The sequence below is a fragment of the Heterodontus francisci genome, chromosome 15 (genome assembly GCF_036365525.1).
Source record: "Heterodontus francisci isolate sHetFra1 chromosome 15, sHetFra1.hap1, whole genome shotgun sequence".
In the NCBI taxonomy this organism is placed as follows: Eukaryota; Metazoa; Chordata; class Chondrichthyes; order Heterodontiformes; family Heterodontidae; genus Heterodontus; species Heterodontus francisci.
The window spans coordinates 27253807-27277820 of record NC_090385.1 but is presented as its reverse complement, the minus strand read 5'-3'; the positions used below and the strand labels follow the sequence as shown (position 1 = coordinate 27277820).

Below are 24014 nucleotides of genomic sequence, written 5' to 3'. Positions count from 1 at the left end.
AAGCAAGTTGATTGGCAGAGCTCATGAAATTTATGCTATGCTTTTTGAGGAAGCTTCTGCAGATTGTGATAGCAATAAAGGCTGTTCTTGCTGCTTATGAGTTGGTCCCTGAAGTTTACCAGCAGAAATTTCTGAACCTCCAGAGATTGTCTGGGCAGACTTGTATAGAATTTGAGAGGGTAAAGCAAATTAATTTTGATCATTGGATACAGGCACTAAAGGTCGAGGCCAGGTATGAGACCCTTGGGGAAATAATTCTCCTGGAAGAATTTAAAAATTCACTCCCTCCGTGGATAAGAACCCATGTAGAAATGCAGAAGGTTTCAACAGCCAGACAGGCAGCTGAGATCGCCGATTATTAAGACCTTGTTGAGAAGCACAGACCCTTTATCTGTCATCCCCACAAACCCGAGAAAGATAGAAGGTGGGAGGGTGAAAGGAAGGCAAGTAGCCAGGGGCAAGAAGGGACAGATGGGAACGCACCTGGATCTCATCTTTAGGCCAGAAAGGAAGATGCTGAGGGCAGAAGTGAGGTCCAAAAGCCCAAGTGTTACCATTTGTCAAAAGGTGGGACACCTTCGTGCACAATGCTGGAAATTACGGGACAAACCCATGGGATCTATTGGGGTACACAAGGCCAATGTAGAGAAAGGGGCCCTTACTGAGAGTGCGACAGATCAGGCTGTGACTCTGACTGCAGCTGTAGAAACTCCTGAGAGTGCAGGGGTTGTGAATAAGATACTTGAGAGCTATAGGGAATTCTTGTCAAAAGGAAACTTAACTCCTTATCCCTCAAGTGAGGCAGGTAAATCTATAGTTATACTTAGGGATACAAAGAACAAAACAGTACAGCACAGGAACAGGCCATTCGGCCCTCCAAGCCTGCGCCGATCTTGATGCCTGCCTAAACTAAAACCTTCTGCACTTCCGGGGACCGTACCCCTCGATTCCCATCCTATTCATGTATTTGTCAAGTTGCCTCTTAAACGTCGCTATCGTACCTGCTTCCACCACTTCCCCCGGCAGCAAGTTCCAGGCACTCCCCACCCTTTGTGTAAAGAGCTTGCCTCGCACATCCCCTCTAAACTTTGCCCCTCGCACCTTAAACCTATGTCCCCTAGTAACTGACTCTTCCACCCTGGGAAAAAGCTTCTGACTATCCACTCTGTCCATGCCACTCATAACTTTATAAACCTCTATCATGTTGCCCCTCCACCTCTGTCGTTCCAGTGAAATCAATCCGTGTTTATCCAACCTCTCCTCATAGCTAATGCCCTCCAGACCAGGCAACATCCTGGTAAACCTCTTCTGTACCCTCTCCAAAGCCTCCACGTCCTTCTGGTAGTGTGGTGACCAGAATTGCACACAATATTCCAAGTGTGGCCTAACTTAAAGTTCTGTACAGCTGCAGCATGACTTGCCAATTTTTATACACTATGCCCCGACCGATGAAGGCAAGCATGCCGTATGCCGCCTTGACTACCTTATCCACCTGCGTTGCCACTTTCAGTGACCTGTGGACCTGTACGCCCAGATCTCTCTCTGCCTGTCTACTCCTAAGGGTTCTGCCATTTACTGTATACTTCCCACCTGTATTAGATCTTCCAAAATGCATTACCTCACATTTGTCCGGATTAAACTCCATCTGCCATTTCTCCGCCCAAGTCTCCAACCGATCTGTATCCTCTGACAATCCTCATCACTATCTGCAACTCCACCAACCTTTGTGTCGTCCGCAAACTTACTAATCACACTAGGAGCAACCCAAGCGCTCTCGCTGAGGAAAGGCATAGCTTTTCCACCTGAGAGCGCATTGAATGCCAAGGTTTTAGTGAATGGTATCGGCGATGAATAAATACCTGTACCTTTTTGTATCGGGTGCACGTGGAATTTGATCTAATGTCTGGAACGGTAACCGTCGGAGTTGTCCATAGTTTGCCTGTGATGCTGCTTTAACATCTCACACTGAAGAATGCCTGCAGAGTCTCATCGACAGGTTTGCGTCTGCCTGCAATGAATTTGGCCTAACCATCAGCCTCAAGAAAACGAACATCATGGGGCAGGATGTCAGAAATGCTCCATCCATCAATATTGGCGACCACGCTCTGGAAGTGGTTCAAGAGTTCACCTACCTAGGCTCAACTATCACCAGTAACCTGTCTCTAGATGCAGAAATCAACAAACGCATGGGAAAGGCTTCCACTGCTATGTCCAGACTGGCCAAGAGAGTGTGGGAAAATGGCGCACTGACACGGAACACAAAAGTCCGAGTGTATCAGGCCTGTGTCCTCAGTACCTTGCTCTACGGCAGCGAGGCCTGGACAACGTATGCCAGCCAAGAGCGACGTCTCAATTCATTCCATCTTCGCTGCCTTCGGAGAATACTTGGCATCAGGTGGCAGGACTATATCTCCAACACAGAAGTCCTTGAAGCGGCCAACACCCCCAGCTTATACACACTACTGAGTCAGCGGCGCTTGAGATGGCTTGGCCATGTGAGCCGCATGGAAGATGGCAGGATCCCCAAAGACACATTGTACAGCGAGCTCGCCACTGGTATCAGACCCACCGGCCGTCCATGTCTCCGTTATAAAGACGTCTGCAAACGCGACATGAAATCGTGTGACATTGATCACAAGTCGTGGGAGTCAGTTGCCAGCATTCGCCAGAGCTGGCGGGCAGCCATAAAGACAGGGCTAAATTGTGGCGAGTCGAAGAGACTTAGTAGTTGGCAGGAAAAAAGACAGAGGCGCAAGGGGAGAGCCAACTGTGCAACAGCCCCAACAAACAAATTTCTCTGCAGCACCTGTGGAAGAGCCTGTCACTCCAGAATTGGCCTTTATAGCCACTCCAGGCGCTGCTTCACAAACCACTGACCACCTCCAGGCGCGTATCCATTGTCTCTCGAGATAAGGAGGCCCAAAAGAAAGAAAGAAAAGAGTTGACCTACTCCTGGGGAATGATATGGCCGATGCAAAGGTAGCTTCTCCAGAAGTCGAGGAAAGACCGAGTGAAGTCGAAGAGACAGAACATTTGCAGGAAAAGGTTCCAGGAATTTTTCCCTCATGTATGATGGCCGGCACGGACACGATGGGCCGAAGGGCCTGTTTCTGTGCTGTATAACTATGACTCTATGTATAGTGACTCGAGCAATTGCTAAACAAGTTCCATTGGCACCACAGACAGTCCGATGTGTAAAACTTTGGGGATTTGGATAATCCGAAGAAAATGTTAAGTAAGTCCTCTCTGATCATGGCTCAGCAAGCTAATCTAGAGTTAAGTGGCACAGTCTGCTCCAACTGAAGCTGAGGCAAAGGGAATTCCAGAAAGCTCATTAAAAATGGGATTCTGATGAGGAAGTGGAGACTTCCTCACAGACCTGCGGGCGAAGACTGGACAGTTGTTTGCTGGATAGTGGTATCGCCGGGAAATATTAAGAATAGCCCATGAAATTCTGATAGCGGGACATGTGGGGATCCGGAAGACACAATCATGTACAGGTTGAAATTTTTGCTGGCCGGGTCTTTACAAGGACGTGGTGCAGTTTTGTAAAACGTGCCAGATTGTGGGTAAACAGCAACCTGCCATTAAACAAGCACATCGAATTCCTATACCAGTTTTTGGCAGTACTATTTAGTAGGGTGTTGATAAACTGTGTAAGACATTTACCGAAAACAAAAGCTGAGCACCAATATATACTCACTGTTATGGATCTGGTTACTCAGTTCCCAGAGGCCATTCCCTTGAGAACAATTTCTGCTAAGGTAGTGGTAGAGAAGTTAACACAATTTTTCGCTAGATATGGATTACTGATTCGAGATTCAGTTGGATCAAGGTTCCAATTTTATGTCTAAAATTTTTCAGTAAGTTGTGGGTAATTTGGGTATAACACAGTTCAAGTCCTCTGCATACCACCCACAGACACGAGGGGCTTTAGAATGGTAACATCAGACCCTCAAAACTATGATCAGGGCATACAGCCATGCATATCCCCATGATTGGGATAATAGGCTAGAATTTCTTTTGTTTGCACTGGGATTCACCCAATGAGTCGATCAGCTTTAGTCCTTTTGAATTAGTTTATGGGCATTAATTTTAGAGGACCTCTTGCCTCATCAAAGAAAAGTTTTTCGAACAGAGGGACGAATCCTCTGTGTTCGATTATGTATCTGTGTTCCAGGAGCTGCTCATGAGAACCTGCAAAGTAACTCAGGAACACCTGAAAGCTTCCCAAATAACCATAAAGAAATGGGCAGACAAGCATGCCAAGACCTGAACATTTCAACAGGGCATGAGGTGTTAATATTACCGCCTTTACAGGGTGAACCATTGAAAGCAAAGTTTGGGTCCCTGTAAGTGGTGAAGTGAACTGGTAAAGTAAATTATTTAACTCCCCAGATTGCTGGAAAAGGAATTGGCTCTGTCTTCAATAAGTTGAAATAATATCGCCAGGAGGAGAATAAGCAAACACAGGTATGTCAGGTAGTAGGGTCAGTGAAGGTTGAAAGGGATAGTGCGGATGAGGCAGAAGGAGGCCTGGACAATTCTCAAATTGAACCTCCTGCTAATAGTTAGCTAATACTGAATTGTTAGGGAGATTAGACACTATGCTTTCATATTTAGATGCAGGACAACAAGACCTAACAAGGCTACTCACAGCATATAAAGGAGTCTGTTGGGACAAACCAGGATAGGGCACAGATACATGATGTGGATATAGCGGAATCCTTTCCTATAGAAAAGCATCCTTATCACTTAAGTCCAGAGAAGCAGGCCCAGGTAAAAGCAGAAATCCAATACATTTTAGAAAACCACCGAATTGAACCCAGTCAAAGCAGCTGGAGTTCCCCAGCAGTGTTGGTGCCTAAACCTGACAGTTCAACTAGACTCTGCATAGACTACAGAAAGGTTAATGCAATAACAAAGGCAGACTCCTCCCCAATTCCTCGTTTGGAAGACTGTATTAACAGAGTGGGCAGTGCCACGTTTCCTACAAAAATAGATTTGTTAAAGGGATACTGGCAGGTTCCTTTAATGCCCTGAGCTAAAGAAATATCTGCCTTTGTCACACCAGACCATCTTTTCCAATGCTGAGTGCCATTCGGGCTAAAACAAAAAATGCCACTGCTGCTTTTCAGAAACTAATGAACCAAGTTGTAGCCAGTGATTCTAATTGTGTGGTTTACCTTGATGTGCTGGCATACAGTGGTACCTGGAAGGACCACTTGGAACAACTGGAAGCTCTCTTTAGAAAAATTACAATTGGCTGATTTAGTGATAAAAGCGAGGGTAAACTACCTCTGGCAAATAGGGCAAGGACAAGTGTTGCCAAGAACAACAAAAGTACAAGCATTGGTGGAGACAAAGACTAAGCAAGAAATCATGTATTTGGGGTGTGTGGTTTCGACTGTTTGTACCAAATTTTAGTACTATAGCTGCTCCACTGACGGATTTGCCACAAAAACAAACAAGATAGTGTGGTCAAAGGAGTGCCAAGCATCTTTTGAGAGGCTGAAAGCCATTATGATTAATGAACCAGTGTTGGCTGCCCCAAATTTCTCTTAGCCCTCCAAGGTCACTATTGATACTAGTGACCTGAGAGTTGGCACAGTCCTGCTGCAAGATGAAGAAAAATGAGGCTTAGAAAGGTCAGTGGAATACTTTTCCAAAAAGCTAAATCGACACCAAAAGAGATGCTCGACAGTGGAAAAAGAAACCCTGGGCTTATTACTAGCTCTTAAGCATTTTGAAGTCTGTCTGCCACAACTACAGAGAGACACTGGTATCTACTGATCATAACACCCTAGCCTTTGTGGAAAAATTCAAAAACCAGAACACCAGACTGTTTTGATGAAGTTTTCTATTGCAACCTCATCACTTAAAGATCATCCACATCGCAGGGAAACATAATGTTATTGTGGGTGTTTTGTCTAGGATTTAACATTACTTTGAGTTGAGTGCAAAGATGATGCAAAGCAGTACTGTATTAGCTACAGATAGAGTAAATGAGAATGCATAAATTTGTTTTAACCTTTTCTCATCTTCTGTTTTTCCATACTTTGTAATGAAATGCATTTAAATATGGTATTTCATCGCTCCAAGGATGGAGGTGTTATGAAAGTGCTTCTATTAAATTTTTTTGAGGATTCATTTATTAGAATTGTGAACATTAGTTTATTTGAGAACTGAAAAGATTCCATGGATGTTTTTTTTTAACAAGGATCATCAAGAGGTTTTGTTTGAAAACACCTTTACTGGAAATCACATGCCTTAAGCTCAATAAACAACAAACCTTGGTGACTTTATTTTTATTTATTTATTTAGAGATACAGCACTGAAACAGGCCCTTCGGCCCACCGAGTCTGTGCCGACCAACCACCCATTTATATTAATCCTACATTAATCCCATATTCCTACCACATACCCACAATTCCCCTACCACCTACCTATACTAGGGGCAATTTATAATGGCCAATCTACCTATCAACCTGCAAGTCTTTGGCTGTGGGAGGAAACCGGAGTACCCGGCGAAAACTCACGCAGTCACAGGGAGAACTTGCATACTGCGCACAGGCAGTGCCCAGAATTGAACCCAGGTCGCTGGAGCTGTGAGACTTGGGGGTGATGTTGACAGAGAAGTGACATGTCAGGAGGTTCTGACTTGCTGCTTGGGGTTTCACTTCCGAGATATTATTTTGGTTCATTTGGGATGTGGTGGACTGTGTTGAAAAGTAGTTGGTGATCGACCTGCCAAGGGGGAAACACCCAGGTCATCTTTCCTGTACCTCTTTAAGAGACCTGGAAAAATCCAGTGTGTCAACTCCTTTCTCTACCTCTTTGAAAAACCTGCGAATCCAGAGTGGGGGAACTGAAACCCCTGATGCCACATTTCTGCTGGAAAGCCTACCAGACTACTTTTCGACATCTCCAGAATGAACTACTCCAGAAAAGATCCCTGTATCCGTCTCCATATACCCGGATGCCAGACCAAAAGGGACAACTGACATCCTTCCATATTGCCTCTTTTTCTTCAAGAATTAGCAAGTATCTGGCCAAAGTGTTTTTCTTCTGTTTTCCTTTATAAAAGAGCTCTGCAGAGAAAGCCTCTTTTTATATTTTAGTTAACCTGTGTGTGGGGGGACTAATTTAAAAAGGGTACTTTCATATTTCGGTATGTGTTAATGCCTTGCTTTGTTACTGGATAAGTCGTGTTTTGCAATAATCTGATTTTGTTTATTGAATAAATCTGGTTGGTATATTATGTGGGGATAAAGAGCAGAGTATATGATTGATCGGTACCTGGGCAAACTTTTTAATATGTTGACCTATGGAGAAGTTTAACTGGAAGACAGTGCACTCCTTTCACCTTGGTCGTAACACAGCAGATACCAATACTTTCCATATCCTGGGCTACTGTGTGGTCACATCAGGGGAGAGAGCACTGTGTCACCTGATGGATCTTTGCCTTAAAAGGTAGCCCTCTGGAGGGAGGGGAGATCAAGAAAAGACCAGAGAAAGCCAGTTCCAGCCAAAGGCTCTCAGTCCAGCTACGGAAGAAGCCATGCTGCTACAACTTGCTGCAGCAGAGAACTAAAAAAAGTGACCGCCACCTCCAAACTGAAGTTTTTACCACCAGAAATCTCCAACAACTCAGCAAGGATACCCTCCATGTTGTGTGGCACTACCACCATGCTAAATGGGATAGGTTTCAAACAGATCTAGCAATGCAAAACTGGGCATCCATGAGGCACTGTGGGCCATCAGCAGCAGTAGCAGAATTGTACTCGACCACAATCTGTAACATCATAACCTGGCATATTCCCCACTCTACCGTTACCATCAAGCCAGGAGACCAACCCTGGCTCAATGAAGAGTGCAGGAGGGCATGCCAGGAGCAGCACCAGGCATACCTTAAAATGAGGTGTCAACCTTGTGAAGCGACAACACAGGACTACTTGTGTGCCAAACTGCATAAGCAGCATGTGATAGAGCGAAGCCATCCCATAACCAATCGAACATATCTAAGCTCTGCAGTCCTGCCACATCTAGCTGTGAATGGTGGCGGACAATTAAACAGCTAACTGGAGGAGATGGCTCCACAAATATCCCCATCCTCAATGATAGGGGAGCCCAGCACATCAGTGCAAAAGATAAGGCAGAAGCATTTGCAACAGTCTTCAGCCAGAAGTGCCGAGTTGATGATCCATCTGGGCCTCCTCCTGAAGTCCCCAACATGACAGATGCCAGACCTCAGCCAAGTCAATTCACTCCGCATGATATCAAGAAACGACTGAAGGCACTGGATAGTGCAAAGGCTATGGGCCCTGACAATATTCCGGCAATAGTACTGAAGACCTGTGCTCCAGAACTTGTCGTGCCCCTAGCCAAGCTGTTCCAGTTTAGCTGCAACACTGGCATCTAACCGGCAATGTGGAAAATTGCCCAGGTATGTTCTGTACACAAAAAGCAGGACAAATCCAACCCACCCAATTACCACCCCATCAGTCAACTCTCAAACATCAGTAAAATGATGGAAGGTATCATCAACAGTGCTATCAAGTGGCACTTGTTTAGCAATAACCTGCTCAGTGACGCTCCGTTTGGGTTCAGCCAGAGCCACTCAACTCCTGACCTCATTACAGCCTTGGTTCAAATGTGAACAAAAGAGCTGAACTCCAGAGGTGAGAGTGACTGCACTTGACATCAAGGCAGCATTTGACCGAGTATGGCATCAAGGAGCCCGAGCAAAACTGGAGTCAATGAGAATCGGGGGGAAACTCTCCGCTGGTTGGAGTCATACCTAGCGCAAAGGAAGATGGTTGTGGTTGTTGGAGGTCGATCATCTCAGGTCCAGGACATCACTGCAGGAGTTCCTCAGGGTAGTGTCCTAAGCCCAACCATCTTCAGCTGCTTCATCAATGAGCTTCCTTCAATCATGAGGTCAGAAGTGGGGATGTTCACTGCTGATTGCACAATGTTCAGCACCATTTATGACTACTCGGATACTGATGCAGTCCGTGTAGAAATGCAGCAAGACCTGGACAACATCCAGGCTTGGGCTGATAAGTGGCAAGTAACATTCGTGCCACACAAGTGCTAGGCAATGACCATCTCCAACAAGAGAGAATATAACCATTGTCCCCATGCCATTCAATGGCATTATGGTTGCTGAATCCTCCACTATCAACATCCTAAGAGTTACCATTGACCAGAAACTGAAGTGGAGTAGCCATATGAATACCATGGCTACAATAGCAGGTCGGAGGCTAGGAATCCTGAAGCGAGTAACTCACCACCTGCCTCCCCAAAGCCTGTCCACCATCTACAAGGCACAAATCAGGAGTGTGATGGAATACTCTCCACTGGCCTAGATGGCTGCAGCTCCAGAAGCTCGATACCATCCAGGACAAAGCAGCCTGCTTGATTGGCACCCCATCCACAAACATTCACTCCCTCCACCACCGACGGACAGTGGCAGCAGTATATACCATCTACAAGATGCACTGAAGCAATGCACCATGGCTCCTTAGACAGCACCTTCCAAACCTGCGACCTCTACCAACTGGAAGGACAAGGGCAGCAAATGCATGGGAACACCACTACCTCCCAAGTTCCCCCTCCAAGTCACATACCATCCTGGCTTGGAACTATATTGCCATTCCTTCGTTGCTGGGTCAAAAGCCTGGAGCTCTCTTCCTAACAGCACTGTGGGTGTACCTTTCTCATGGACTGCAGCAGTTCAAGAAGGCAGCTCACCACCACCTTCTCAAGGGCAGTTAGGGATGGTCAATAAATGCTGCCCTAGCCAGCAGCGTCCACATCCCATGAATGAATTAAAAATAAAATCCAGGTCGGCACCTTTTGAAGAGACTTTACAGTGGCGCAGTGGTTAGCACCGCAGCCTCACAGCTCCAGCGACCCGGGTTTGAATCTGGGTACTGTCTGTGCGGAGTATGCAAGTTTTCCCTGTGACCACGTGGGTTTCCGCCAGGTACTCCGGCTTCCTCCCACAGCCAAAGACTTGCAGGTTGATTGGTAAATTGGCCATTGTAAATTGCCCCTAGTATAGGTAGGTGGTAGGGGAATTGAGGGAAGGTGGGGATGTGGTAGGAATATGGGATTAATTAGGATTAGTATAAATGGGTGGTTGATGGTCGGCACAGACTCGGTGGGCCGAAGGGCCTGTTTCAGTGCTGTATTTCTAAATAAATAAGAAGCTTCATGTTTCTATGAAACACAAACTCTTGCATCAATTTGAACTTTAATTGCATCCTATCCGTTTTTTCTCTATCTATTCTGCACACGCGTATGAGATTGCGTGAGTGAGTGGGGGTTGCGAACAATTCTGGTTTTACTGTTTAAATAAAAATTTAACCTTCATTTTTTTTTTTAAAAACTTCGGAGAAAACCTGTCTGTTTATTTGACCCGAAAAACACTCTGACTAAAGCACCATTTTTTTAACAAAGCATTATCTGCGGTCAGTTGGGAGGTAAACAGTGGAAGCCACCCTCACCACTTAACCACCTGCCCATAATAAATTGGGGGCTGGCAGCCAGAATTCTAAACAATCAGATTAAACGAGATTTGGAAACGGGAAAAAATTGACCCCTCAAATTGAAAACTTGAATGAACAGGTTTTCTCGTATCATTCTTTTGCTCGAAGAAAAAACATGGGCACATTTAATGCTAAAGTTTGTCGAACAGGGAGACACATCCCTTGATACATTAAACCAACTAAGTATTTAAAAAAGAAAAACCTTGCTACCCAGGTGCAAGTCACTTCCAAACAGAATCATGAAATACTTTATATAAAAAAAAAATCTAGCCTGAAAAAAATAGCCCAGGCTAAAATCCAAGTGGACGAGCAACTTGAGCTACAAAAATTGGAATTACCAAAGGGAAAAACAAGAAAGAATTGCAGTTTCGAAAGGGAGATGCAGTTTCAGTTGAAGAGCAGAGATGCAATTGCAGGAGGAAAGAGGCAGCGGTGAGAAAGTTCAATTCAGAAAGGCTGCAAACACAAGGCAAGAATGCCTCCAGCAATTCAACTATTAACCTTAATTCGGAACAGAGCTTTGCTGTTCTGAGACTGTTACGACCAGGTGAGAGAAAGGTCTAGGGGTCCCTTTCAGCCTTCACCTGGTCTTTCTGTAACAGGGTTTAACTTTCAACTGTGTTTTTAAAGCTTCCCCCTTTGGTGAATCCTTGTTCACCGCTTTCCAATTATCAGGCAAAGAAACCAGCACAAATGGGCTTTCTTAGGTTTAAAGAAGAAAAGTTGAAATTTATTAAACTTAAACTCTAATTTGGTTAATGCCTACAGATGCATGACGTGCCCACACTAGCATGCATAGGAGATACACACATGCAAATAGCGACAAAAGAGCAGAAGTAAAATGAAGTGCAAAAGTTTGAGGCAATATCTGAAGCGTTGTTATAGTTTTTCGATTTCACTGTAGAGTCCTTGATTGTAGGTATTATTCTTGAACCTTTTTCGCTGTAGGAGACTTTTCTCTCTTGGGGTTCATGAGTGGATTCAGAAGCTTGTGAGAAAGAGATGGGAGCAGATAGGAGAGATCTTAATCCAGGAGCAAACAGCTTTCTGCCCAAACTGTTTGTACAAATTTTTTTTAAAAAGGCCGTCTTAGCAGTCAACCTGGAATGCGAGCTCCCCCACCTTCAATATCTGGTGATCAATGTCAGGGAATGGCTGCTTTGTCCTTCCAAACACCGTCTGCTAATATGCAAACATCCCTTCCAGCCATGGCCAATCTGTTCAAGTTCTCCCCTCACTCCAGTAACAGTTTAAAAATTAATGTTCATGATAAAATTAATGTGCCACGTTCTTGGCAGGTGGGGGCCCAGCATGACAGTATCAAAATCAAAAATCACCTCTGCAGCCACCCTATAGGAAAGTCAGCTCCTATGATGCTGTTTTCCAGCAGACATCGGCATGTTCAGCCACTGTAGTCTCGTGGGCCCTTAATATTTTTCTCTGGTACCTCTGCAGCACCACTAACTGGTGAACCACTGTCCACTCCTTGCTCTCAGGTCTGAGAGGAGAACTCCATTTCCTCATCAGTACCTCATTCTTTAAATACTAGCAGTCAGGGACTCCCTGTGCTTCACTTTCAGACTGGGCAGCCTGTGCTAACTCGCAATACTGGGTAGGCACGCTGAGGCTCACCGAGGGGAAAATCCATTTAATTCATTCCCTGGGACTCTTAACTTTCCAAAAAAGAGTCTGACGGACAGACCTGGTCATCTGCCTGCAGTGCCAATTCAGTCTCCTCTGGGGGAGCTGGTTTGATCATGGCCTGATCCACTATACATTCAGGGAAACTGCAAGGGTCCGTCTCCTGCTACTGCCCTGTCTTTATGACCTCCTGCAGTGTTTCTTTCATTACTGAGGGGGCTACCACCTTTACCCCGGCCAGATCATTACCTAGGAGCAGGTCAATCCCGCCCACAGGCAAACTAGGAACAATCCTTACGATCACTAGTCCTGAAACTAGGTCGCACTCCAGGTGCACCCACTGTACAGGTACAGGCGTACACTGCCCTCCAATACCATTCACCACCATTATGGTGTTCACTGCACTCTCTGGGGGGGAAAGGTCAGGCCTTTTCCCAGTAAAAGGGATCCTGTTTCCCTGCGAATCACTATGGTCACGCATGCCCCACTCGAAGGGTATGGAGTTACTTTTCCTTCAGACACAAAACCTTGATAACTCTCAGGAATCCTATTAAATTTTCCTGCACTTACAACCGTAAGCTTCCTGGGTTTCACTGCAGTTAAAGCCACAGCTTGTTCTTCTGTGCTTTCCGTCAGGTTCCATTCTTCACTGAGTGGGTATGCCTGATTAACCCTACCGGTTTTCCCTTTAGTTTCCAGCAGTCAGCTTTAAATGACCTGCTTTATTACAATGGAAGCACACAGGTCTCCGGGTCTCACTCTTGCTCACAGCACCTTCCTTTTTGGCTAGAGGAGGGCCCCCTGTGTCTCCTGCTTTCCTTTCTCTCCCAGGACTGCTTAGGCTTCCATCATCATCCCACCCCTTGTCCTTTTCAGATTTGTGGGGGTGACTAGGAAAGGTTCTCCTTTGGGAAGCCGACTTTTAAATTACAGCAAACTCATCGGCCAGAACGGCCACTTGCTGGGCTCTCTGGACCCGTTGCTCCTCTACATGGGTCTTTATGGAGACTGGGAGAGAGTGTTTAAATTCTTCTAACAGAATTACTTCTCTGAGATTCCCATAGCTGAACAGTACTTTAAGAGCTCTCAGCCACTGGTCAAAAGCTAGCTGCTTGCTTCTTTCAAACTCCAGATAAGTTTGATTAACTTGCTTCTTGAGGGTTCTAAACTTTTGGCGATAGGCTTCGGGTACTAATTCATATGTCCCAAGGATAGCATTTTTGGTCAGTTATGAACTTGATGAACTCTCATCTGGCAACAGGGAATAAACCTCATGGGCTTTTCCAGTTCGCTTTCTTTGCGGTAAAAGAGGCCAGGTCTCAGCTTGCCATTTTAGCTGCCTTGCCAGTTTCTCAAAGAACACAAAAAAAAATGCTTCCACAGCTTTCTCATTGAATTTTGGAATGAATTGAGCTAGTTTTAACAATTCTGTACCAAGCCCTGAATTACGCTTCTCCATATTGGCCATGCTTTCGCTGGGGTTACTCTGTCACTCCCTAGTTAACTCGAGCCGCTTCAACTCCCTTGACATTCTTTCTGGAATGTTCTCTCCCTCCCTCCCCTCCGGTCTCGGGGTCTCTCTCTCTCTCTCTCTCTCTCTCTCTCTCCCTCTGTCTTTTACTTCATGTTTCCTTTGTTCCAGTTGTATCTTTGCTAGCAGTACCCTGTCTGGGTCTGCTGCTAACCCTGTTTCTGCTTCAGATTCAAGGGAAAAATGGTTGGCCACCAGCCTTAGGAGTTCAGACTTCCTAGCTTTGCCACGTACAGTGATTCCACACTGCTCAGTCATTTTTCTCAGCTTCTCCATAGACAGCATTTTTTAACTTATCTCATGTAACTTCACCCTGGCTTGGGGAGCCACTAGCTTCAGTTGCAGATATGTTAGTATTCAAGCAAACACAACCATAAGAAAACCTGTATTGAAATCTTGCTCTTATTGATTGCAATTTCTTTCGTTTGTGGGTAGAATTTCGGCCACTGGCACCCAAATTTCTGTTACGACCAGGTGAGAAAGTGGTCTAGAATTCAATTTCAGCCTTCGCCTGGTCTTACTGTAACAGGGTTTTATTTTTAGTGTTTTTAACTCCCCCTTGGTGAATCCTTGTTCACTGCTGTCCAATTATATAAGGCCAAGAAACCAGCACAAACAGGCTTTCTCAGGTTTAAAGAAGAAAGTTGAAATTTATTAATCTTAAATTTGACTTCTGATTCGGTTAATGCCCGCGGATACACGACATGCCCATGCTAGCATGCATATGTGATACACACGTGCAAATAGAGACAGAAAAGAGCAGAAGAAAAATTAAGTGGAAAAGTTTGAGGCAATACCTGAAGAATTGTTACGGTTCTTCGAGCTCACTGTAGAGTCCTTGATTGTGGGTAGATCTTGCTTTTCGTTGGGGTCATGTATTCTTAAACCTTGTTCGCTGTAGGAGGCTTTTCTCTCTAGGGGTCATGTGCCTTCAGTGGATTCAGAGGCTTGTGAGAAAGAGATGGGAGCAGACAGGAGAGATCTTTTCAGTCCAGGAGCAAACAACTTCTGGCCAAACTGTACAAATTCAAAAAACTCGGTTTGCCCAGCAGTTTAGTCATGTGACTAGCTGCTTTGACCATGTCTGTTTGTGTATTCGGCCCTCTTAGCAGTCAACCTGGAATGCAATATCACAGCTGGGAACCAGATAGACTAGTAAGTGTGGGTCAGGCCGTAAGAGTAGTCGAGGAAGAGAGCACTAGTGAAGACAAAGTAGGCGAGGAAGAGAACCCAGAAAGTTCTCAAATTGAACCCCCACCCTCACGCCCCCCCCCCCACCCCCCCACCCACACACACCATAAAATTGGAAAATACAGAAAGATTAAGGAGATTAGACAACATATTTGACTATCTTTCTGACTAGTAGAAACAGGACCTAGCAACACTGCTACGGGAGTTTGAGGAAACTTGCAGGGACACACCAGGTTGCACATCTTAACAATACATGATGTAGATGTAGGAGAGACCCCACCTATAAAACAGAACCCATTCAGACTGAGCCCTGACAAATTGGCTCAGGTCCTCAAGGAAATCCAATACATACTGGACAACAATTTAATTGAACCCAGCCAAAGTAACTGAAGCTCCCCTATTGTACTAGTACCTAAACCTGACCGATCAACCAGACTTTGCATTAACTACTGCAAAGTCAATGCAGTAGCAAGGAGATTCCAATCCAATCCCCTGTATTGAGGACTGCATCGACTGAGTAGGAAACTCCACTTACATTAGTAAAGTCAATTTACTGAAAGGGTACTGGCAAGTCTCCATGACTACCCAAGTAAAAGAAATTGTAACATTTGTCACACCCAATGGCTTATTTCAATGTAAAGTACTGCCATTTGGTTTAAAGAATGCCCCAGCAACTTTCCAAAGCCTCATGAACCAGCTGGTAACTGGTTTGAATATATGGGTCGTTCACCTGGATGGCCTGTTAGTTTAGTGATACTTAGGAAGACCACTTGAACCATTTAAGGGAACTCAAAGGGTTTACAGAAAGCTTACCTAGTGGCCAATTTAGCAAAGAGTGAATTCACTAAAGTAACCTATTTAGGCCACATTGTAGGCTAAGGTTGGGTGTTGTCAAAGGCAGCAACAGGCAAGCTCTGGTAGATATCCTCATTCCCAAAACAAAGAAAGAAATAATGTGTTTCCTGGGAACATGTAGGTTTTGTTGAAAATGTCAGCACCCTAGCTACAACTTTAACTGATACATTGAAGAAAAGTGTAGAAGTGATGGGGTCAGAACAATGCCAGCTCGCTTTTGAAAAGTTGAAGGCAATTTTAACAAATGAGCCAGCATTGGCAGCCCCAAATTTCAACAAGCCCTTTAAGATGGATTTTGATGTCAGTGATGTCACTGTGGGTGCAGTCTTACTCCGTGATGATGATTCCGGCCTTGAAAAGCTGATGGGCTATTTTTCAAAAAAATATACAAACATTCAAGAAAATATTCCACAATAGAAAAGGAAGCATTAGGACTGCTACTACCCCTTCAACATTTCAAAGTTTATGCCAATAACTAACACTGAGAAATGCAAATCTGCACCGACTACAATCCCCTAATGTTCCTGGAAAAATTAAAAATGCCAGACTCTTTCAATGGAACTTACTTCTCTAGCCATTCAACCTGAAAATTATACACGTGGCTGGGAAGATCAACATTATAGCAGATGCCTTGGCTAGAATGTAAAACACTATGGCTAAAATGCCTGTAAAGAAATCATGACTGAAAGCCTGAGGAGTACATGGGATAAATGTACAAATGTGTGCTATCCTATATCTTTCTTTCCTTTCTGAAAAACAAGAAACAACAAAAATTGAAATACCAAGAATTTTTTTTCTTCCCTTTTGTGGGAAGGTGTCGTGCTGAAAAGGAGCAATGATGGAGGACAACTGGAGGAATTATGACCAAAAAAAAATCAGCTGTTAAACTGAGCTACACGAAAATGGGCACATTTGTATCACAGTCAAAATGGAGTAGAGGTCAGGTGGCCCCTCAATTACTGTCAATAAACAGGCCTGTCTGCAAAGATGCAACTCATTAACTGCAACTGAGTTAGCTCGGGGAAAACCCATTGAAATTGAAAGGAGCCCATTACATGTTGACTCCTATCATCCTAACTGGAGTTCTGAGGGAGGGTCACTGGCCTGAAACGTTAACTCTGCTTCTCTCTCCACAGATGCTGCCAGATTTGCTGAGCATTTCCAGCATTTCTTGTTTTTATTATTAATGTTTCAGGTTTATGCCTTTTCATCAGAACTGGGAAAGTTAGAAATGTAATACGATGCAGGGTGGTTACATACAGCACGACTATAATAAGTAAACTAGACAGGGATGTCTTGGAGGATTTATCATTCACTATTTTAAACACCATCCAAACTTTGAGGTTAAATTACAGTTTCACTGCTTGCTTGCAGCCATCTATAAATAAAACTTGTATTTATATAACACTTTCCATGCCTTTGGGATTCCTCCAAACAGCTCAGCCAATGAATTACTCTTGTAGTGTAGTCTCTGTTATAGCGGCTCATTTATGCACAGTAACCCCTACCAATAACAATGTGATAAATCAATTAATATGTTTTTGGTGGTGTGGTTAAGGGATCAGTGTTGAGACAAGAGGACTTCCCTTCAAATACTACCATCTGAACAGGAAGATGGGACCTCGGTTTAACATTTCATTCAAAAACTGGCAGCTGTGACAACATAACACTCAATACTGCACCAAAGAGTCGGACTAGATTATGTTCAAGTCCATGAGTAGACTTTGAGAACATAAAGTAGGTTGACACTTCAGTGTAGTACTGAGGGTGCATAGATGAGTATCAAATTGCTTGTATGCAACTGAATACAATACTTGGAATAAATGGTGGATGGAATATAGAGCTGGTAATTGCTGTCTTGGTATAAAGAATTTAAGGTAAGTAGCTAAAGTACTAATCTTTGCTTTGTATTTCAAAACCAAACTTATTGTTTTACTTAGTTTTATATATATGTGTATATATAATGCAAATGTTTCTATGTGCATGTGGCTCTGTGTCTCATTTCAAACAAACCTTAGATGTCAGTCATTTTATCACTAATTTCAATAGTTCAACTCAGTTGGTGTGGAATGGGGATCCTATGACCCAGCATAATCTTGCAGCATAAATACATATGGAGGTGCTCAACATATTGGCAGTTGAAATGCTTTTATAAAGCTATTTTAAGATCACTGATGAACTTTTTTTCTGTTTTCTGCAGGTACCATAGTGAAAAGATGACACTGAGTTACTCAGAGTATCTAGCTCACCGCCAGCATCACCACTACCAGAATGGCATTGCACACCCTCTACCATCGTATAACCATTATTCCTGACAATGACTTGCATGACCAGTCACTTGATCTTTCAGCGGACCTCTTCGCAGGGGATCCTTCCCCTTCTTGGTCTAGCTATCTGTATTACTGTACCATTTTATGATGATAGTTTCCGTTGCCATAGTGACGTGCAGCTATTTAGTTTGTCAATTTGGCAACGGGTGGTAACATCTCAAAATTATGAATCAATGTATTTTCCTTCAGCACACCCTTTTTAAAAATAATTTCCAATGAAATTGTCACATTTCATTTTTGCATTCCCAAAATTCCTAAACCTGTGGATGAATGGAAGGAGTGTTGAGATGAGGTAGGCTAGTCTAGTCTGAACTCTTAAGTTACAAGAAAGGGTTTTTCAAATAGTATCTTTTGTTCTTGGGCATATATTGGACCTACATTTCTTCAGTGATTGGATAAACGTTCTTAAAAGTCATTGCATTATAAAGTAGCTTCAGATGCTATAAAGGAGTTCTAAATTGTTGCCGCATTGGAGATTTGGATTTGCATAAAGTCCCTTTATTGTACTGAACATTTTAGTATAAATAACTTTTTAAATTTTGCTACTGTTTTGTTTTAAAATTGAGCTTTCAAAGGACAGCAAAGTGAGAGCTTATAAAAAGGGCCAAATTGAATTACTCAAGTATCAAAGTGTTAAGTGTTGTACTGAAATGTATTTGGAAGACTCCCATGACTCGGATGTTAGTCAAAACTTTCCATAATAGAATTGTTACTGGGTATACTTGTCAGATGGAAAGTAATCAAAAATATATCTCAAACCCTATAGTAGTGTATATTGTGTGTGTGTGTGTGTGTGTGTGTATATATATATATATATATATATATATATATATATATATATATATATGCAGTTTTATTTCTTCCCTTGTGGGGAAAGATTTTTCTTGTGGCACTGGGGACAGAATTGTCTATGAAGTTTTTTTTAGCAAAAACTTGCATGGAGTGAAAATAAATTTAACAATTTTGATTTATGGGTTAAAAGTGCAGGAATTTGATTATGCAGATCAAGAGTGCACAACATTGTGATGACATTTGTGTACTTTAAGTCTCTACCCACTTGCTGTTTCCCCCAGGAATAAGGGGGGAAAACATATTGGTAATGTTTTTTTAAAAAGACTGCTTTGGAGGCCATATATTCTGTGCTCAGAGCTCCCTCGGGGGTAGGGTGCTGAGTTTTGAATTACTGAAGGCAATGACCAGGTTCTGAATTCCTTTCCATGGAGATGGTTATACCCAATGCATATATCTTGGAGGCATCAGGAAACGTCTTTGAAACATTGTATAATCAGCCATGTATTAAATTTAAATTTGGCTTTGGCAGTGCAGCAGAATGGTGAAAGCTTTTAAAAAAAAAAATACATACTCCCAACTCAATTTCTGACTGAATTAGTATGGAAAATAGTACAGATATGGATTAGCTTCTAGGAAAATGGACACATTGACAACTTTTTCCAGTTATTAGCCAGGCTTTTTGTGATTCTTTGGTTCTAGCACCTGTTTATATAGATGTAAGCTGAGTGGTAAAAGATATAATTTGAGTTAAGCTGCTTAGTTTGTAAATGATTAACTATAACAATTTTCTGTGTTTTATGTTTGAAATCAATATAATTGCATTAGTTAATGTGAGGGATTGTTAATTATACTGGCAAAGAGGGAGTTAAGACTCAGTGACTGGGCAAGCATGGTGCTATAACTCAGGAAATATTAACGCACAGTGATTGTGCCACCTGAGGCTCCAACACATTTATGTAAAAATTTATTGTGCTCAGCCACTTATGGTCAGTGTTTGAAATTTAAGTTAGCAAAGTTTATTATGATGTGGCAAATTTTTGGATTAACAGGGAAAACAGGAGATGATCAGATGTGGACTGTACACATAACTTGGAACATTCACAGGCTTCAGATTAGCAAGTCTTGATTTCAGTACAGTAAAATAGGTTAGAAATATGAAGTTTAACAACATGGTGTTACTTGTTGAGCCCTACTTTTGCTGTCCTTTGTTTTTTTTTAACAAGAAGAATTTATATTATATCAGGAAACAGAAGAGTGCAGGTGACTATCTAAATTGAGTTTAGATTAGGTGTACGTGGGATTATTGTACAATTGATATTGACGGACAAGTGTTCATTTGTAGTGGTTTAAAAGATCAAATTAAGCTGTTTTGGATTCTTGTCATTAAAGCACAGTTGAAACAAATTAAATTGGAGACAGTACCTCTAGGATTTCCTCATAAACATATTATTTCGTTGACTTTGTGCATCTTTTATATTTTAGCCATGGATATGGCTACCTAATTATAAGATGTTTGTAATTGTACTCCAACATTAATCATATATTTGAACCTTAAGATCAGTTAGAACATGAGTTTAGTTTTGAAGGCACTTTAATTAATCTGGCTAATTATTGAGGATCAGCTAAATTTGAGACATTAGTAATAAAAAAACAATTCCTGTCTCCTTTGTAAAGATTTCTATAGCAATTTCAAGTGTCCATTAATGGATTATTTTATTGAATATGTTCAAACACGCCAATTTTTACATTTAATACCAGTGTTGGGGAAAACCATCATTTGTCCTTTTGAATGTCCTCTGTGTAGATGAAATAGTGGTACAATCTTTGGACTTGGTAAGACTTGCCTACAGTGAAAGCAGTTTTTGTCTCCATCCTGTGAAAGCTGGTTCAGTATGTGAAGTTGCAGCTTAATGGACTCCTTCCATTGAAAGAATTTGAGTTGTGCATCCACAGTAATTATCCTAAAGAAATGGTTTATATTTCACTTGTGTTGCCTTAATTTTGACACAAAAATAGCACAAATCTTGTTGGCTGCCAAGTGGAACTTAGTTTACTGAATTTCCCTGAACATCATGTCCATCATCTCGGCATGCTCATCCTTTCCTTGAGCTCACCACTAGTGGAAAAAAATGGTGCTATACGACTCTGAATGGGTCACGTGACTGGTCATGCTGACTCCGAGATCATATCGGAATAATCTTGATATATGCAGATATTATACAAAACTTTACTACCAGTGTAATAATGATGAAAACAAATAAATAAAATCCTGCAGCCTTGCAAGGACGAGGTCAGCAATACTTCCCTGCATGGCGTGGTGGAATGGGACACATCTCATCGTGTGTAGCTATAGGAGCATGACGGTGTGTCCATGCTGGTCATTTTTTTCCTTTGAGAAAAATAGTTAAACTGAAGCATTAGATATTTAATATTTTTTATGGGGCTGTTACATTACCTGCCACCTCTTGAACATGTTCAATTTTTATATACTGTTGTGCAGTAGAGGTTACATCACGTTGTTGTTCAGACCGAACCAAAGATGCCTCCAGCCATGATCTAATGCTGCTGTCAATTAAGCCTGCTTTCCAGTCCTTCAAGGCTACTGCAGGAGGTTTTAAAAATTTGTTTTTTATTTTTGTACAATTTCTAACTGGTTTTGCTAGTAGCATTGATTCAATTAAGTTTAATTTGAAGATTCTCAATGAGCACTGTTGAACATTGATGACTGGTAACTTTGCCATGCAGTGGCTGTATCGAAGAAGCCCCATAGTGTGCCTCTCAGACCTAAGGGTTTCTTTAATCTGTATCTTAGAGACCAGCAGGAAATCTTTATTTTAAAGATGTGTTTAATTATTTTTACCATTGTTGTTTGAACTCTTGTTTCTTAATTTTACTCTGGACCCAGTAACTGCACTGGTTGTCAATCGCACTGAGAGCGAGAGACTTGTGTTTCAAACTTTTGTAACAACACATGTATGACAGTTTTGTACATTGAAATCAATTCTTTTCAGAATTTTTTGGATCTAGTTTCTAAGTTATTTTAGTGGTTTTTTTATATGTTAAAGATAAGATGAGTTAACACTGTCACCAGCAGACTGCTTTACCTACTGATGCAACAGTGATGCTGGGTTAACGGCTACCTGGTGTAGCTTGTGCCCAAAAAATGTTTTTTTCCTTGTTAGTAACTGTTGAATAATGGCACCACAGCATATGTGAAGATCCCCCTTCCATTATGACTAGATCCTCTTTCCACATTTAAAATTTTACAATTACTATTAGTGTGATGATTGTTGAAATGGGCATTTATTGTAAGTCAAAAAAAGTGGGGGGAGCGAACTTTATAATAAAAATGATCAGTGGGTCTGTGAGACATGGATTGTGGAACAATGTAGTAGTTTTAACACTATTGTTACATTTTAAAGCATTTACCCAATAAAATATTAAGATTAATACTTAATTGGTCTCTATGTTGGTACACAGGATGAAATGAGTGTTTCATGTGCCTATGTATATTTATACTAGTTATGAACAGATTTAAGAAAAATCTCACAATAGCTAAATATTGTGGGGTTAGTGGACTAGAAATGCAATTTATTTGATGGAATGGACTTTATTTTTAAATGTTCTACAATAAGTGACAGTGGAGGTAGCAGGCACTGAAAGTATTTCCACTCAAGTTGGGAGAGATACCCCCACTTCACAAAGTATGAACAGTACAAGTGGATCTAAATGGGCTTCCAGCAAAGGGAGTCCACCAACCAATGCTCTGTCAAGGGAGTCCATCTATAATCAGAACAATGTGAATTCCAAAATCTGCAGAAATCTACAGTGATTTTTTTCTAAACTCTTCTGAGATTATTGGAGGGGGAGAAATCTATAAGGATATTTAGTGAAATATGTGGGGCATTTTCTCCGCAATGTTTTTTTATCAATAAATGCACATGAAAGTGTTGAAACAAATGACTCCTTTTATTGAACAGTTTCATAAACTATTAAATTTACATGTTGCTTTTCAGTCGCCGACATGGTCTCAAAATACATTCACAGTTTCAGTATTGATTCATGGGGTATAGGGATTGGGAAAATGCATTAAAAGGTATGAAAGTAGATCGGAAATGGATAGTCTTTAAAGAATTAATACATAGTTTACAGCAGCTATACATTCCTTCAAGGCATGAACCCGCCCCCCCCCCAAAAAAAAAGGCAGACAAAGGAAGTTGAGGATTGTATAAGACTAAAGGAAAAGGCCTACAAAGTTGCCAGAAATAGTAGTAAACTTGAGGTGTGGGAGGATTTTAGAATACAACAAAGGAGGACCAAGAAACTGATAAAGGGAGAACAGAATATGAATGTAAACTAGCAAAAAAACAAAAACTGGCTTTAAAAGCTTCTGTAGGTACATAAAAAGGAAACGTTTGGCTAAGACAAATGTGGGCCCATTACAGGCAGAGTTGGAGAATTTTATAATGGGGAATAGAGAAATGGCAAAGAAGCTAAATGATTATTTTGTGTCTGTCTTCACTGAGGAAGATACAAGAAATTTCCCAGAATTAGAGATCCAAGGGACTAAGGCGAATGAGGAACTGAAGGAAATCTGTATTAGTAAGAAGGTTATTTATTATTTGTTGAAGGATGTGGGTGTTGCTGGCTATGCCAACATTTATTGCCCATCCCTAATTGCCTTTGAGAAGGTGGTGGTGAGTTGTCTTCTTGAACTGCTGCAGTCCATGTGGGGTAAATACACCCACAGTGCTGTTAAGAAGGGCGTTCCAGGATTTTGACCCAATGACAGTGAAGCAACGGTGATATAATTCCAAGTCAGGATGGTGTGTGGCTTGAAGGGGCATTTGCAGGTGGTGGTGTACCCATGGATCAGCTGCCCTTATCCTTTTAGTTGGTAGAGGTTGTGGGTTTGGAAGGTGCTATCCAAGGAGCCTTGGTACGTTGCTGCAGTGCATCTTGTAGATGGTACATACTGCTGCCACTGTGTGTCAGTGGTGGAGGGAGTAAATGTTTGTGGATGGGGTGCCAGTCAAGCGGGTTGCTTTGTCCTGGATGGTGTCGAGCTTCTTGAGTGTTGTTAGAGCTGCACTCATCCAGGCAAGTGGAGAATATTCT

General features: G+C 42.3%; 1 protein-coding gene across 3 annotated transcripts in view; it reads left to right on the top strand.

Annotated features, from left to right (window-relative positions):
- The window catches only part of ammecr1 (AMMECR nuclear protein 1), a 160891-nt gene extending 138053 nt beyond the window's left edge, over positions 1-22838 (top strand). For 2 of the 3 annotated variants that reach the window (XM_068047297.1, XM_068047298.1), the window contains one exon: positions 17975-22838. In XM_068047297.1, coding sequence (XP_067903398.1) covers positions 17975-18089 — 115 coding nt within the window. In that variant the 3' untranslated portion in view covers positions 18090-22838. The remainder of the gene's footprint in view (positions 1-17974) is intronic. The other variant, XR_010976438.1, reaches the window with a different exon arrangement.
- Positions 22839-24014: the final 1176 nt, after the last annotated feature.